Source organism: Nansenia antarctica (genome assembly GCF_963989245.1).
Source record: "Nansenia antarctica genome assembly, chromosome: 6".
NCBI classification, from domain to species: domain Eukaryota; kingdom Metazoa; phylum Chordata; class Actinopteri; order Argentiniformes; family Microstomatidae; genus Nansenia; species Nansenia antarctica.
In genome coordinates this window covers 32,250,742-32,269,555 of record NC_137676.1, presented here as the reverse complement: position 1 = coordinate 32,269,555, position 18,814 = coordinate 32,250,742, and the positions used below count along the sequence as shown (strand labels likewise).

The 18,814-nt window shown below is 44.9% G+C and overlaps 1 protein-coding gene across 1 annotated transcript in view; it reads left to right on the top strand.

Annotated features, from left to right (window-relative positions):
* plxnb3 (plexin B3) overlaps positions 1 to 16,853 on the top strand; it is a 79,874-nt gene extending 63,021 nt beyond the window's left edge. The window contains 17 exon segments of the mRNA XM_080534999.1: positions 416 to 577; positions 1,653 to 1,804; positions 2,213 to 2,313; positions 2,485 to 2,702; positions 3,098 to 3,276; positions 4,750 to 4,816; positions 5,432 to 5,578; positions 5,937 to 6,096; positions 6,916 to 7,019; positions 7,498 to 7,582; positions 9,643 to 9,809; positions 10,331 to 10,491; positions 10,964 to 11,111; positions 11,252 to 11,316; positions 11,552 to 11,627; positions 12,017 to 12,091; positions 13,085 to 16,853. Of these exon segments, the coding sequence (XP_080391125.1) occupies positions 416 to 577; positions 1,653 to 1,804; positions 2,213 to 2,313; positions 2,485 to 2,702; positions 3,098 to 3,276; positions 4,750 to 4,816; positions 5,432 to 5,578; positions 5,937 to 6,096; positions 6,916 to 7,019; positions 7,498 to 7,582; positions 9,643 to 9,809; positions 10,331 to 10,491; positions 10,964 to 11,111; positions 11,252 to 11,316; positions 11,552 to 11,627; positions 12,017 to 12,091; positions 13,085 to 13,189 (2,172 nt within the window). The 3' untranslated portion in view covers positions 13,190 to 16,853.
* The last annotated feature ends 1,961 nt before the right edge of the window (positions 16,854 to 18,814 follow it).

Sequence of the window (18,814 nt, the reverse complement as noted above, 5' to 3'; positions counted from 1 at the left end):
GGATAGAGGATAGAGGATAGAGGGTAGAGGGTAGAGGGTAGAGGTCGTGAGGAAGCCAGGACAGACGTTTAGAGATTCTACCTCCTAAACAGCCGTGTCACCCTCTGAGACCATCAGCCATGACTAGGGTTCTGAGTTTTTTTTTTTTCAGACCATGTAGCAATGACTAACATGTGTGTGTGTGTCTGTCTGTCTCTGTGTCTCTGTGTGTCTGTCTGTCTGTGTGCCTGTCTGTCTGTGTCTGTCTGTCTGTGTCTCTGTGTCTGTCTGTGTGTGTGCCTGTCTGTCTGTCTGTGTGTCTGTGTCTGTCTGCCTGCCTGTCTGCCTGTCTGCCTGTCTGTGTGTCTGTGTCTGTGTCTGTGTCTGTGTGTGTGTGTGTGTGTGTGTGTGTGTGTGTGTATTGCTGGCTCCTCAGGGTAAGCACCTGACCATGGCGATGACCAAAGAGGAGGTGGTGGCTCGTCTGGGGGACCAGGAGTGTGAGGTGAAGACCCTGGACAGCACCCACCTGTACTGTGAGCCCCCCGAGGCCCAGCCCAACAGCGACGATGGCAGCTCCGACCTGCCCAGCCTGCTGGTCAGTCACACACCCCATTCAACTTCATACAGGTTCTGAGTTCAAGTCCCACCACCAGGGAACACCACCACTAGTGTGTCCTTGAGTAAGACCTGGGAACACCACCACTAGTGTGCCCTTGAGTAAGACCTGGGAACACCACCACTAGTGTGCCCTTGAGTAAGACCTGGGAACACCACCACTAGTGTGTCCTTGAGTAAGACCTGGGAACACCACCACTAGTGTGCCCTTGAGTAAGACCTGGGAACACCACCACTAGTGTGTCCTTGAGTAAGACCTGAGAACACCACCACTAGTGTGTGTGTATTTGGCATTCAGGAGACCTGTAAAGAATGGAATGGGTGATGTTTTGCATCTTGCTGTTGTTGTTTTGGGGATCTGGCGTTGGGTCTGTTTCTGGTCTGGCGAGTTGATATTTCGCGAATAGGGAAAGAAGGTGAATAAAACCCCAAAAATGCATGCTCACTTTGGGTAACCATAACAGACGTGTTGTCCCGGGTCATTAAAGAGTGAGACAGTGTTGACCCAGGTCATTAAAGAGTGAGACAGTGGTGTTGACCCGGGTCATTAAAGAGTGAGACAGAGGTGTTGACCCGGGTCATTAAAGAGTGAGACAGTGGTGTTGACCCGGGTCATTAAAGAGTGAGATAGCAGTGTTGACCCGGGTCATTAAAGAGTGAGATAGCAGTGTTGACCCGGGTCATTAAAGAGTGAGATAGCAGTGTTGACCCGGGTCATCAAAGAGTGAGATAGCAGTGTTGACCCGGGTCATTAAAGAGTGAGACAGCGGTGTTGACCCGGGTCATTAAAGAGTGAGACAGTGTTGACCCGGGTCATTAAAGAGTGAGACAGTGTTGACCCGGGTCATTAAAGAGTGAGACAGTGGTGTTGACCCGGGTCATTAAAGAGTGAGACAGTGTTGACCCGGGTCATTAAAGAGTGAGACAGTGTTGACCCGGGTCATTAAAGAGTGAGACAGTGTTGACCCGGGTCATTAAAGAGTGAGACAGCGGTGTTGACCCGGGTCATTAAAGAGTGAGACAGTGTTAAAGAGTCGGTGCTTCTCTGGGGTCAGGTGGTGATGGGGAAGCTGAGCGTGGACCTGGGGCTGGTGCAGTACGACACAGACGCCCTGCTGTCCCCCGTGCCCCTGGCTGCCCAGGTGGGCCTGGCCGCGGGCGCCGCCGTGGTGGTCCTGCTGGTGCTGGTCGTCATCCTCATGTACAGGTACCAATAATCGTATTACTATTATTATTATTATTATTATTATTATTATTACAGAAGCACACCTGCTAGTCTCCATGAGACTCAGTATGGATGTCGATAAGTTAGTGAGTTAAAGATAAGAGTTAGCTGTATTTTATTTATTCGTTTATTTAAAAGGGACAATGGACAGTCATTGACTCTCCCTGAATGAGTTGGGTAGCTAAATTACATCAGCAGTCCCTGGGCAGGTAAATCCACATGGGAAATACGGCCTCAGATGTTATAAACAATTTAAAACAGAATTACAGGACATAGTAAACTATGTTTAGTAGTATACTGTGCAGTAATAGTAGTGGGTCATCATTCCGAGATGAGATGATGTGAAATTGGATCAAGCTCAATTACTTTCTCCTGGGGTTTTTTATGAAGGAGGAAAAGCAAGCAGGCGCTGAGAGACTACAAGAAGGTCCTGGTGCAGCTGGAGACTCTGGAGATCAACGTGGGAGACCAGTGCAGGAAGGAGTTCACAGGTACGGCAGCGGTGGTGCTGATCTGAATGCTACAATCTTGATCCAGGAAATGAAAAAAAAACATAAAAGAAACACAGGTTTTAACCTGTTAAATCTTCTCTCCTCGCCCCCCCCCCCCCCCCACACACACACACACACACTCCCCCCCCCCACACACTCCCCCACCCCCAGACCTGATGACAGAGATGATGGACCTCAGCAGTGACGTAGGTGGCCCAGGCATCCCCCTCCTGGACTACCGCACCTACGCCGAGCGCGTGTTCTTCCCAGGCCAGAGGGGGGCGCCGCTGAGCCAGAACCTGGACCTGCCGGACTCCCGCCGACAGACGGTGGAGCAGGGCCTGGCCCAGCTCAACAACCTGCTCAACAACCGCCTCTTCCTCATCAGGGTGAGGGGCAGCCAGTCGTCTGGCTAATAAGCCGTACTATTTAGCTGTCGCTAGCGAAGCTACGTGGCTAATTAGCCCGGGTACACTCTGTGAACACTAGAACAGCCGTGCCTATGTTACCTACTATAAGAGCCGCCTCGGGGCGGTTACTGGGTGGTAGAACGCACATATCTAGGAAAAGTAATGAAAGGAGGGTCCTGAAATTTGATCGAGTGCAAAAAAACGCGTTCACGCACACCAGATACAGAACGAGGCGTATACCCCACGCGCTACGGTCCAGCGTGAAAACGTTATCGATTGCGTTTGCTGTTTGCTGTGTCCATGTTCTCTGTTCCACCAGAGAACCTATGTGTTAACCTCCCTAAACCTGTCCTCCCTGTTCTCCTCCGGCCCAGTTCATCCACACCCTGGAGGCGCAGCCGAACTTCTCCCAGCGTGACCGCGGCTACGTGGCGTCTCTCCTCACCATGGCGCTGCACGACAAGCTGGAGTACTTCACTGACGTCATGAAGACGCTGCTGGGAGACCTGGTGCAGCAGTACGTGGTCAAGAACCCCAAACTCATGCTGCGCAGGTGGGCTCACACTACCACACACACACTAACACACACACACTACTACACACACACTACCACTCACACACTACCACTCACACACTACCACTCACACACTACCACACACACACTACCACTCACACACTACCACTCACACACTACCACTCACACACTACCACACACACACTACCACACACACACTACCACACACACACTACCACACACACTATCACACACACACTACTACACACACTACCACTCACACACTACCACTCACACACACACTACTACACACACTACCACTCACACACTACCACACACACACTACTACACACACTACCACTCACACACTACCACTCACACACTACCACTCACACACTACCACACAGACACTACTACACACACTACCACTCACACACTACCACTACCACACACACACACACACACACACACACACTACCACTCACACACTACCACACACACACACTACTACACACACTACCACTCACACACTACCACTCACACACTACCACACACACACTACCACACACTACCACACACACACTACTACACACACTACCACTCACACACTCTGCTACCACACAGCACACACACGCACACACACACACACACACACACACACTACCACACACACACTACCACACACACACTACCACTTACACACTACCACACACACTACCACTCACACACTCCGCTACCACACAGCACACACACGCACACACTACCACATGTGCGCACACACACACGCTACCACACACACACACACACACACTACTACACACACTACCACTCACACACTCCACTACCACACAGCGCACACACGCACACACATACACACACACTCCACTACCACACAGACACACACACACACACACACACCAGAACCAAGAACCCCAGAACTCATGCTTAGGTGGGTTCACACACTACCCGGCACATTTTTCACACACACACACACACACACACACACACACACACACACACACACATGCATGTCATATATTCCTGTCTCTTTGGAACAGATCTCTCTTGTCAGATATGTGTACATCTCAGGGGGATGGCCAACAAAAAAACGTAACAATTCTATAATTGGACAGATATTTATATTTTATGTATATAAACTCCTCAAAATAAGTTCGGAAGCGTTATTTCGGTCGATTATTCCTCCCCTTTAATAATACCAATTGGTATTGTATTTTATATCGTTGGAAAGCAACACAGCTAAACTTGTGGGTAGTGTAATATTGTACTTGTTAATAGGCATGACACTTGTGTGGTAGAAAAAAACAAACTTGTGATCTCTTTATTCCGTTTTCCTCTCCGTGTCTCACTCTAATACTTTGCTCCGATATGCTACCTAACTTCCGTGCTCTCTTAAAGGGGTATACCCCTATATCAGATATGAACATCACAGGTAGCGGCCCAAAACAAATGTGCCAAAATCCCCTACAACATTCTTCTGTTGGTCTCTATCAGGACTGAGACGGTGGTGGAGAAGATGCTGACCAACTGGATGTCCATCTGCCTCTACTCCTTCCTCAAGGTACGTCTGCATCTCCTCACCCTCCACTGGCTCTCTACTGCTCACTACTGGAGCTGTTAGAGTTGGTTTACTGGTCAGTACTGTAGCTGTTAGAGTTGGTTTACTGGTCAGTACTGGAGCTGTTCGAGTTGCTTTATTGGTCAGTACTGTAGCTGTTAAAGTTGGTTTACTGGTCAGTACTGTAGCTGTTAAAGTTGGTTTACTGGTCAGTACTGTAGCTGTTAAAGTTGGTTTACTGGTCAGTACTGTAGCTGTTAAAGTTGGTTTACTGGTCAGTACTGGAGCTGTTAGAGTTGGTTTACTGGTCAGTACTGTAGCTGTTAAAGTTGGTTTACTGGTCAGTACTGTAGCTGTTAGAGTTGGTTTACTGGTCAGTACTGGAGCTGTTAGAGTTGGTTTACTGGTCAGTACTGTAGCTGTTAAAGTTGGTTTACTGGTCAGTACTGTAGCTGTTAAAGTTTGTTTTACTACTGTGTGTGTGTGTGTGAGTGTGTGTGTGTGTGTGTGTGTGTGTGTGTGAGAGTGCGTGTGTGTGTGTGTGTAACCTTGTTATTGATGGTGGTCCCCACCTACAGGAGGTACAGTGTAACCTTGTTAGTGGTGCGCCCCCTACAGGAGGTGGCGGGGGAGCCTCTCTACATGCTGTACCGGGCCATCAAGTACCAGGTGGACAAGGGGCCCGTGGACGCGGTGACAGGGAAGGCCAAACGCACCCTCAACGACAGCCACCTGCTGAGGGAGGACATCGACTACTGCTCCGTGGTGAGGCTCCACCCTCCCCCCACCCTCCCTCCCTCCCTCTCCCCCCCCCCCTCCCCCCCTCCCTCCTTCTCACCCCGTTGGTGTTAAAGAGACAGTTGGGGCGTCTCATCCTGACCCCAGGTCTGTGTGTGTGCTTCCACCGACTCCAACAACCACATTTGACATTGAGCTGTTATGACAAAAGAAAAAGTCACGACAAGACAGGAAAATAATTCAGATCAGCAATTCAGGTTCGACTGACTGAATGACTGAATGACTGACTGACTGAATGACTGACTGAATGACTGAATGACTGACTGACTGAATGACTGACTGAATGACTGACTGAATGACTGACTGACTCCACTGTTGTGTTCAGACCCTGACAGTGATGTTGAAGACGGGGGTGGAGGTGCAGCACTGCCCGGTGAAGGTCCTGGACACAGACACCATCACCCAGGTGAAGGACAAGATCCTGGACCAGGTCTACAAGGGAGCCGCCTTCTCCCAGAGGCCCGCCGCTGACTCCCTGGACCTGGGTACGAAACCTGGAGACCCCCCTCAGCTATACAACACAATACACTAGAGTACTGTACAATACTACACCATACACTAGAGTACTGTACAATACTACACAATACACTAGAGTGCTGTACAATACTACACAATACGCTAGAGTACTGTACAATACTACACAATACACTAGAGGACTGTACAATACTACACAATACACTAGAGTACTGTACAATACTACACAATACACTAGAGGACTGTACAATACTACACAATACACTAGAGTACTGTACAATACTACACAATACACTAGAGTACTGTACAATACTACACAATACTACACAATACACTAGAGTACTGTACAATACTACACAATACACTAGAGTAATGTACAATACTACACAATACACTAGAGTGCTGTACAATACTACACAATACACTAGAGTACTGTACAATACAACACAATACTGCACAATACAGTAGAGTACAGTACAATACAATGCAACAACAATGCACAATACAGTACAATACAGTACAATACAATACAGTACAATACAATACAATACAATACAATACAACACATAGTGCTTTGAGTTGCATTTCATGTACGAAAGGCGCTATATAAATAAAGCTTTACTTACTTACTTACTTACTTACTACTTACAACACAACACATAGACTGTAAGAACATACAATAAGAACCCCCCCCCCCCCCCCCATCATGGATATGGCATTGTGAGTTGAATACTTTACAAAGACGTTGCCATACTGGGTTCAGTTCTAGATGGTTCAGTTCTAGATGGTTCAGTTCTAGATGGCTCTAAAAGGCCAGTTTGTTTCCACAGAATGGCGGTCCGGACAGGCCGGTCACCTGACGCTGTCTGACGATGATGTCACGGCTATCGTCCAGGGCCGCTGGAAGAAGATCAACACCCTGCAGCACTACAAGGCAAGGCCTGACACACACACACACACACACACACACTCACACTCACACTCACACTCACACTCACACTCACACTCACACTCACACTCACACTCACACTCACACTCACACTCACACACTCACACTCACACACATACACACATACACTCAAGTCCTGACACACTCAAATACTCTCTGACACACTCACTCACACTCACTCACACACTCACACACACACATACACACACACTCACTCACACACTCACACTCACTCACACACTCACACACACACACACACACTCACACTCACTCACACACACACACACACACACACACACATACACTCATGTCCTGACACACTCAAATACTCTCTCACACACACACTCTCTCTCTTACACACACACACACACACACACACACAGACAGATCTTTTCCTTCGTTTGTAGACGAGAGCATCTGCTAAATGACCATGTTCTCTAAACGTCCTCCTCTGTCCTCCCAGGTGCCTGACGGGGCTACGGTCGCTCTGATCCCACGCTCCTGTTCTGTTGGGATAGGTGTCAACCAGGTCTACCAGACTGGTGAGAGTAAGTGTTATTAACTAGGTCTACCAGCCTGGTGAGAGTAAGTGAGAGTAAACTCTGATCCAAGCGATTAACTCTGATCCAGGTTTAAATAAGCTTGCGGTCGGTTCCATCAATGTGGCTCAAATAATTCGCTGCTTGGTTGCTATGCAACCTATCCTTCTGAGTCAGATATAATTAGCCTGGTCCCGAGCAGACTTACAGGCTGGCTAAGGTAATGCGTGCGTCAAAAAAGGCTCACAGGCGGAAACTACATCCCGAACGACAGTTCCTCAAGTGTCTTTTAGGAAATATTAGTTCCCACTTCACACGAGATAGATAGATAGATAGTTTGACTGTGTGATAGATAGATAATTTGATATTTTGAAAGTGTGATCGATCGATTGATAGTTTGATTGTGTGATAGATAACTTGATATTTTTAAAGTGTGATAGATAGATCGATAGATAAATAAATAAATTAAAAAGTGTAAAAAAATAAATAAATAGGTATCTTTATTAACTTGCATTGCTTTTGTCACAGCGGTCTGGCTGGCGCAGTGGTTAAGGCAACCAGCTAGAGTTCCGAAGGTTGCGAGTTCGAGACTTGATTATTTTATTTTATTTTTTTAATTATTTTTACATTTAACCGAAACCTTTATGCAAAGGCTTCAAACACCATTGTAATCGTGTCAGTTCTTGTAAATTAGCCTGCACCATAATTTTATAGCCTACATACTTTTTTAGATGAGATTTTAGATTAGATTCAGACAACGAAATGCAGTAAAAAGTGCGTCTGAAGAGGGATTTGAACCATCGATTTAAAATGACGATTAAATACTATGGCAGCGGTCTATACCACTAGGCCATTGTGACGATATGACGGCTTGTAGCCTGCTGCTGATATCACCACAGTAGTAAATATTAATTTATTAAAATATGAACATATAACAATAACTGGGGCTAGTATGACCTACGCATTTAATCGGTCAGCAATTTCTTGCCAAACCACTTCCCTCGCCTTGTTAATTGCGGCAGTATTGCACTATTTTACATCTTATTTTTCCGTCTTCATAAAGATCAATAATTCGGAATGCTGCGCAAATGTAGGACCCCTGCAGAGTGGAGTATCTTCATTTCGACAGATCGACTCTTCGGGGCTCTTTATGTCTGCGTGCAAGCGCCCATATCGAGGATTTCTAAGCCGGTGTTCTGTGAACACTGATGACACAAGCCTGATCCTCGTTCGAGGAATCACCTGAGGCTTGAATTCCAATCCCGAGTTGCCTGATCGCCTGATTTATTTAAATCGCCGATATACTAATCCACTTTAGTGGAACGGCCCCCTGGTGAGAGTAAGTGTTATTAACTAGGTCAACCAGCCTGGTGAGAGTAAGTGTTATTAACTAGGTCTACCAGCCTGGTGAGAGTAAGTGTTATTAACTACCAGGTCTACCAGCCTGGTGAGAGTAAGTGTTATTAACTACCAGGTCTACCAGCCTGGTGAGAGTAAGTGTTATTAACTAGGTCTACCAGCCTGGTGAGAGTAAGTGTTATTAACTAGGTCTACCAGCCTGGTGACAGTAAGTGTTCAACTGCAACCGTAACTGAACTGCAACTTTTAAAGGGTCAATCTGGGATTCAAAACAACAACAAAGCGGTCTCCTGTGCCACTTGTTTTGGGCTGAGTGACATGATCCCACATGTTTAGATTAGATTATATTAGATTTGATTTGATTAGATTCAACCTTACACAAAGTATAAAGAAATGGATCTCTTGCTCTAGGCTCCGGGTCAGCCATAGTCAGCGCCCCCTGGAGAAATTAGGGGTTAAGCGCCTTGCTCAAGGGCACAACGGCAGTGGTAGGCACCTTACATATGATGCCAGCAAAACCCTCCAGTCACCAGCTCACAAGCAGCTCCTTCCTGAAGCGGGAATCGAACCAGGGACCTTCTTTGCTCCGATTGCTAGCCGGCCTCTCTAACCTCTAGGCTACCGCCACCCCCCCCAAACTGTTGTGGTTGTCCAGTGTGACTATTTAGCGTGTGTGACACGTGAAGTGTGTCCCTCTGCCCCACCCGTAGAGACGCCCATGCTGGAGGGCGAGGAGGAGGAGGGCCTGAGACTGTGGCATCTAGTGAGGTCCACCGAGGATCCCGAGATTCCCAAACACCGGAAGAGCAGCATGAGAGAGAGGGAACGGGCCAAAGCCATCCCCGAGATCTACCTTACACGACTACTCTCTATGAAGGTAAACACACACACACACACACACATTCGCACACACTTGCATTCTTGCACGCTCACACCCTCTCTCTCTTTCTCTCTCTCTCTCTCTCTCTCATTCTCTCTCTTTCTCTCTCTCTCTCTTTCTCTCTCTTTCTCTCTCTCTCTCTCTGTAAACGATACACTCCTCTCACGGTTCGATACGATTCACGATACTGGGCCCACGATATGATTTTCTCACGATTCTTTTACCAAAATCTGATTGCAGACAAATTATGACTGAAAAAGATGTATTCATTTCTCAGACCAAAACTACAAAATGTATTTTTTTGTAATTTTCTTAAAGAATCCCTTTTTATTTCTGAGGTAGGGTCTAACTACCGATAGGGTAATAACTTTGAACAAGCAAAGTCAAAAGTCAAAAGTCTGCTGTTTAAAAAACAGTATCGCGATACATTTTTCATTTGAACCGTTACATATTATTTGTGTCGATAATGAACTGTCTGGCGACGCGTGGTTTTACGTACCTACCTTTCCTCTGACCAGGGCACTCTGCAGAAGTTTGTGGACGACGTGTTCGTGGCCATCCTCAACACCAAGCGTCCCCCGCCCATCGCCGTCAGGTTCTTCTTCGACTTCCTGGACGACATGGCCGACAAGCACGGGATCGACGACCCGGAAACGGTTCACATCTGGAAAACCAACAGGTCAGAAGAACTCGGTGTCCGGTGTCCTCCAGTTACAGTAGATAGACGTGTCGCCTTCCCTTCCTTTGCTGCCCCTAGTGGCCACACTGAAAATGTTACAGCATACTGTATAGGCAAAGTTTTTTCGAATAGCAGCAATTGTGTGCCATATCCTTGGAAACCGAACAAAACGTAAAAAAATGGTAGGCAAAGGCCAGTGCTCGACCTCGACTTCAGGGGGGGTATTCCATTAATGTACCTAAAGGAAAATCCAGGCTTAATTTGAAGTTTCGCTAGACCGTTTCTACTCATGCGGCCTTATTCCTCGATCGCTACTGATTCATCATGGCCGTCTAGGACTGTGTTAAACCTCCAATCTACATACCGGACCCTTTTAAATATGTAAATATCTAAATATCTATACGCCATGTTTGTTGTTGTTGTTCTTCTTCATGGTAAATAACATCTCAACCCTCCCTCCCCCTCTCTTCAGCTTGCCGTTAAGGTTCTGGGTGAACATCCTGAAGAACCCTCAGTTTGTGTTTGACGTCCAGGTGACTGACAGCGTGGACGCGGTCCTGTCGGTCATCGCTCAGACCTTCATCGACTCCTGCACCACGTCTGAGCACAAAGTGGGCCGGGTCAGTGTGAACGTCTCTCTCCCTCTGGGTTTACTGCTCCAGTGTCCAATGTGGACAGGGAGGAGGGTAAATGTAGGAAAAAGAGGGCTGGCGAGACGTTAGTCATGTTGAATGATGGTGTCTGTCGTTGCCTCACACAGGACTCCCCTGTCAACAAACTGCTGTACGCCAGAGAGATACCTCGATACAAGCAGCTGGTGGAGAGGTGAGACACACACTCTCTTTTTCTGTGTGTGTGTGTGTTTGTGGTGTGTGTGTGTGTGTGTGGGGGGGGGGGGAGTTGACTGTGTGTGTGTGTGTGTGTGTGTGTGTGTGGTGTGTGTGTTTGTGGTGTGTGTGTGGGGGGGGGGGTTGACTGTGTGTGTGTGTGTGTGTGTGTGTGTGTGTTTGACTGTGTTGTATTTTATAGGTGTGACATTGTGTGTGTGTGTGTGTTCCAGGTATTACAGTGACATCCACAGTGCAGCGTCCGGTTGCTACCAGGAGATGAACTCCACCCTCACAGAGCTGTCTGGGGTGAGTGTGGATTTGAATTCTAATGAATGAACTCAATAATGAATGACATTTTATGTAGCTAACCCTTTCTGGACCCCCGAAAGCACTCGAGATTGTAACGGGAGAGGACTTGGAGATTTTTCCTCGGCTTTGAGATCCTATTCAAGAGGGTGTTTGTATCAGAGGTTGAATGTGAGGTTAGCTTAACTAAGGTGTTTGTATCAGAGGTTGAATGTGAGGTTAGCTTAACTAAGGTGTTTGTATCAGAGGTTGAATGTGAGGTTAGCTTAACTAAGGTGTTTGTATCAGAGGTTGAATGTGAGGTTAGCTTAACTAAGGGGAACCATATACGTGCTATACAGAGATCTCAATCGGTGTCGGTTTTTCTGACCCACGTCTTGTTGTTGTAGAGCTTTGCGTCAGAGATGAACAGTTTGGTGGCTCTGCATGAGCTCTACAAGTACATCAACAAGTACTACGACCAGGTAGGAGATGCTGCCCCCCCCCCCCACACACACACACACACACACACATACAAATGTATCCATTATATCTAACTATAGTTACTCTCCCATGATGATTACTAGTAACATTATTAGTATATGATTACTAGTTACATTATTAGTATTATTAGTATATGATTATTAGCTACATTATTAGTATTATTAGTATATGATTATTAGTATTATTAGTATATGATTATTAGTTACATTATTAGTATTATTAGTATATGATTACTATTTACATGATTAGTATATGATATTAATATGATTACTATATGATTATTAGTATATGATTATTAGTATGATTAGTATATGATTATTAGTTACATTATTAGCATATGATATTAATATGATTAGTATATGATTATTAGTATGATTAGTATATGATTATTAGTTACATTATTAGCATATGATATTAATATGATTAGTATATGATTATTAGTATATGATTATTAGTATTATTAGTATATTATTATTATTATTAGTAGTAGTAGTATATGATTGTTAGTATTATTAGTATATGATTGTTAGTATTATTAGAATATGATTATTAGTATTATTAGTATATGATTATTAGTATATTATTATTAGTATTATTAGTATATGATTGTTAGTATTATTAGTATATGATTATTCGTATTATTAGTATATGATTGTTAGTATTATTAGTATATGATTATTAGTATTATTAGTATATGATTATTAGTATATTATTATTGGTATTATATGATTGTTAGTATTATTAGTATGATGTTAGTATTATTAGTATATATGATGTTAGTATTATTAGTATATGATTGTTAGTATTATTAGTATATGATGTTAGTATTATTAGTATATTATGTTAGTATTATTAGTATATGATGTTAGTATTATTAGTATGATGTTAGTATTATTAGTATATGTTAATATGATTAGTATGATGTTAGTATTATTAGTATATGATGTTAGTAATGCTGTGTGTCTGGTGGTCAGATCATCATGTCTCTGGAGGAGGACGCAGCAGGGCAGAAGATGCAGCTGGCCTACCGCCTGCAGCAGGTCGCCGCCCTGGTGGAGAACAAAGTCACTGACCTGTGACCTCCATGACCCTTGACCCCTGGACTTTGTCTCTGACATAAGAGGGCTGCCATGGGAACGACGCCACTGGAACCACTGAACTGCCTGTTAGTGCGAGACTCAATCACTGGCTGTCAAAGCAAGAAACCAAACACTGGAGATCCAACCTTTCTACAACCTTTCCACAACCATTCTTTTGTTCTAAAGTTTGAAATCCACTGTTGTCGAGGGTTGAAATAACACTATCATCAAAGGGAAATGGAAATAGTTTGGGGAATTAATTTGTCTGAAAAAACAATATGGCAAGGGAGCTAGCCGCAGGCCTTTTTAAAATGAGATTGTAAGATCATAAATCAACGCAGAGGAACGCTTCGCTTCGTGCGTACTTTCGATGCATCTGTGCTGTGTGCGTGTCTGTCTGATGATTTGATTGTGTGTGTGTGTGTGTGTCTGATGATTTTATTGTGTGTGTGTGTGTGTGTGTGTGTGTCTGTATGCCTGTATGCCTGTATGCAATTCATGCGCCTTGTATCCAGTGCATCCAGTATGTCTGTGGAATATGAATCGCTGTCTTCTCAATATATTGGGCAGAGCTATAGGAGTGCAGTGGTGATGTGCTGTCATAAGCTGATGCTGTAGTAGTAGAGACAGTCTTTTCTCATATCAGTTCAGGTGGAGCAGTACTACTGCCATAGCCTCCACTCAGAGGGAGGGACTCTAAGGGACTACAAACTACAGGGCTGAACCCAAATCATACCCTACTGTGCTGGCTTGTATATTTCAATGTTCACATTTTCCTTTCCAGCACAGTTTCATTAACTATGGTGGAGGAGTGACCAAGCCAGCCCAGTACAGCTCAGCTGGGCTCAGCTCAGTCCGTCTGTGTAGTGTGAATTTGGGTTGTTAGTACCAGACCTACAGTACGTATCCCTAAACATCAGAAAAGGTCAAGAAATTGGGTAAAAAAAACAAAAAAAACATTGTTTTTGCAAAATCACTATTGGGCAGTAGCCTCTCCAGTGTTAGGAGTGTCTATCTGTATGTCAATACCAGTGATGTTTAGATGTGTCACGTCTTAATGTGTCCCCCTTCTCATTCGTTGATTTTGTGGAAAAAGAAATGTGTTGTTGTGTTGACCTCCCTGTCACTGTAGACATATTTTTCATGTTTTTTTTCCGTTCCAACATTTGCTTATAGATGGTCACTGTGAGCACAAGTGCCAAATAAGTGTTTACTATGTAAATGACTCGCTCTTTACTGCAGAAAACAGGAATGTTCCATGTTCCCATAACCCGCATTTGGTCTGGTGTGTTTTTAATGTTCTGTGGGGTCTGAACCATCCTTCAAGTGGTGGATGGAGAAAGTATAGTTTGGTGAAGAACACAATCTGCGGTTAAAACCCAAAAACGAATTGAGTCTGAGGAGTCCTATCTCCTCTTGAAATAATCAAAGTTATACCAAATTAACGGTTTAATATATTTAGGCCAAATAATAGGCAGCGAATGCAAAGCAATAAAAAGTCTGTCAGGGAAACTACCAGGACTGTAATGAATGGGGGGGATGATTGTCTGAACAGACAACGCCAGGTGTCCTCACAAGTGTGTGTGTGTGTGTGTGTGTGTGTTGGGGGGGGGGGGGGAGTTGAACAGGTTTTGTAACAACTAAACAAACAAAAGTAATTTGAAAACCAGCTGCGTTCGGTAAGCAGGACATAATGCCACACAGACACTGTATAGAAACTAACTTATTCACTGTAAATAATGCTTATTTATACATAACAAACAACCATATGTGCCTTCTTTTAACTTAAAACGACGACCGACGTCAAAACGTAGAAGTTGGAACGCATTTGCCAAATGAAAGAAGTGGCAAACGTGTTTTAGAATATGTACTGTGGGATTTGTAAAGAAGTCATTCAGTAGCTTGAGGTCATCTTCCACGGATCCTCTCTGTTTCACTGTTTCATGTATTAGGCTGCTGTCAAAGCTGACACCATGCATATATACATAGGGACGTTTTTTTCCCGACAAAGATTAAGCCTAATCCTTGCATCATCTCCGAGCATCTTCACTGGAGATTTTCAATTGAAAGTGAGATTTTGTCCAGGACTTGTCTTTTAATCTGTCTGGGGGAAAACAGCCATAAGGTTTTATCTCAATGGCTGACACTGTACTGAGGTGTTAATGGCTGACACTGTACTGAGGTGTTAACTGGAAATAACTGTATTGTTCCTCTCAGATGCCTCAGTCATGGGACTTCACCCCCACATCTTCAGTATTGATATGTTTCCTGATTAACTTCCCATGGTTACTAGAAGACAGACGCCGTCTCTGACCAGTCCAGTTCTTGGTTTGATAGATGCCAACGTTAGTGTACATAGAGATAATTTTAAGTATTTATCTTGGGGATTGTAAAGTTTGTTTGTGTGTAGTTAATTATTGAATGGCTATCTTGATTAGTTTTGACCTCCCCCATCCAGCACTTTGTGTCAATATTTCTGGATTGTTCCTTACTTATAGAGCTCCTTGATAGTGTGAATGACTTGAGTTAAAAGGACGTTTTGTTTTCCTGACTAGACTGTGCCGTTGTGTGTCAAGTCTATAGTGGCTGTGTATGTTGGAAAAAGTTAAATAGTTACTGTATTTCTGGGCATTTGTGTCATTATATGTGGCCCACCGGTGGCACCTTAAAACACAGAAAAAACACTGAAAGTTGAAGATATTGTACCGTATGTAATATATGGCACCATTAAACCACTGTGTCTTTCAATTTAATATTCATTAATAAGTATGCTTATGAATCAAGTGTTTTTGTTAATACAGACCCACAATGTATTTATTCACGTTCATACCTGTACTTATGTTCTGTTATGTTTGAAGCTTCCGAGGTTCTTAAGCTAAATTTCTACTGAAGCAGTTCCCAAACGTCTCTACTGCCATGAATGTCTCTATACCTGCTAGTACAGTTTGTGTGATATTTGCCTGTTCGTTTCTGAGCCTGTGTTCTTGCCTGCAGTTGTAGTTTTAATAATAATAGATTTTGCATGCGAGTGATTTTATTGTGTCTGGTTGTGTGTTTTAACGAATGCCTGATTCTTTTAGCTTACAATCAGTGCACATAATGCAAGATCTTCTGCATGACAGTAAAAAAAAGAAGAAAAAAAAAGAAACGATTGACAAATATTCTGTCAAACCCTTTTCTCTGAGAGGATAGAAGCTCCATTTAAACTAATTCCTAATTGTGTTGTTCGATTTGTTTCCTGACTCAGTTATGCTACTTGTACAGTTTTGTAATAATACTCCTATTGTGGAACATGGACAACTCAAGCCCCCAGAATGCCTTAGGGCGTCTTGTGTATTTTGATGGGAAGGTCTCTTGTCAGATAAACAATAACAATACTCCAATATTGTTACCAACAATACTTAAAATGTTTTTTTATACAAGGGAAAGCAGTTTACAGTGATTTGTAAAATGGAATGGGGAGTTAAAGAGAGCTGAAACCCAGCCTTATGTTTTTCACTATTTTGTATGTGTATTGTGTATAGTTTGCTAACAGATGTGTATATGTGCCTGTATATATTGTGAAGAGAATCAGTTCTTTCTCTCAACTTTGATGGAATAGCTCTTTATTGTCACGTGAGAAATGGGGAGCCAAAACGAGTCAGTAATCAAATGAGAATTTGTATGGGGAAAATAAAGTTATAATTTTAACATTGCTTAGTCTTTGTGTATGGTTTGTATATCATTGCAAGGTTACATAATAACATACACACACCTCAATAACTAACCTGTAAAAGATGACATACTGTCAATACTGGCAGACTGAAAATATTGGTGTGCCATTTGAAATGAGTATATCATGTGATTATTATTATGAGTATTATGTGATAGTTCTTCTGTAGCATCTCTGGATTCATCAGACATCCTCTGACCACTGCCCTGTCTGACCACTTAACTGCCCTGTCTGACCACTTAACTGTCTGACCACTGCCCTGTCTGACCACTTAACTGCCCTGCCTGACCACTGCCCTGTCTGACCACTTAACTGCCCTGTCTAACCACTGCCCTGTCTGACCACTTACCTGCCCTGTCTGACCACTTACCTGCCCTGTCTGACCACTGCCGTGTCTGACCACTGCCCTCTGACCACTGCCGTGTCTGACCACTGCCCTGTCTGACCACTTACCTGCCCTGTCTGACCACTTAACTGCCCTGTCTGACCACTGCCCTGTCTGACCACTTACCTGCCCTGTCTGACCACTTACCTGCCCTGTCTGACCACTGCCCTGTCTGACCACTGCCCTGTCTGACCACTTAACTGCCCTGTCTGACCACTTAACTGCCCTGTCTGACCACTTACCTGTCTGACCACTTACCTGTCTGACCACTGCCCTGTCTGACCACTTAACTGCCCTGTCTGACCACTTAACTGCCTGACCACTTAACTGCCCTGCCTGACCACTGCTCTGTCTGACCACTTACCTGTCTGACCACTTAACTGCCTGACCACTTAACTGCCCTGCCTGACCACTTAACTGCCCTGTCTGACCACTTAACTGCCCTGTCTGACCACTTAACTGCTCTGTCTGACCACTTACCTGTCTGACCACTGCCCTGTCTGACCACTTAACTGCTCTGCCTGACCACTGCCCTGTCTGACCACTTAACTGCTCTGCCTGACCACTTAACTGCCCTGTCTGACCACTTAACTGCCCTGTCTGACCACTTAACTGCTCTGTCTGACCACTTACCTGTCTGACCACTGCCCTGTCTGACCACTTAACTGCCCTGTCTGACCACTTACCTGTCTGACCACTTAACTGCCCTGTCTGACCACTTAACTGCCCTGCCTGACCACCGCCCTGTCTGACCACTTAACTGCCCTGTCTGACCACTTAACTGCCCTGTCTGACCACTGCCCTGTCTGACCACTTAACTGCCCTGTCTGACCACTTAACTGCCCTGTCTGACCACTTACCTGTCTGACCACTGCTCTGTCTGACCACTTAACTGCCCTGTCTGACCACTTAACTGCCCTGTCTGGCCACTTAACTGCCCTGCCTGACCACTGCTCTGTCTGACCACTTAACTGCCCTGTCTGACCACTGCCCTGTCTGACCACTTAACTGCCCTGTCTGACCACTTAACTGCCCTGTCTGACCACTGCCCTGTCTGACCACTTAACTGCCCTGCCTGACCACTGCCCTGCCACCCTGTCTGACCACTGCCCTGTCTGACCACTTAACTGCCCTGTCTGACCACTGCCCTGTCTGACCACTTAACTGCTCTGTCTGACCACTGCCCTGTCTGACCACTTAACTGCTCTGTCTGACCACTTACCTGTCTGACCACTTAACTGCTCTGTCTGACCACTTAACTGCCCTGTCTGACCACTGCCCTGCCACCCTGTCTGACCACTGCTCTGCCACTGCTTCTGAAATCTAGCACACAAGACACCGCGCATGCGCGAACCAAAAGCCAGCCAGTGCGCGCGGTGACAGCTGCCCTGATGATATCGATGAACGGTGAGAGTTTGAAACACGCCGATATTATGTCTTGTACGTTCGAACGCGAGGTGAATGTCAAAGGTAATAGTAATCGCAGTTACTTCTGAGTCCCATCGTCGAGTTGTAATAGATTGCTACA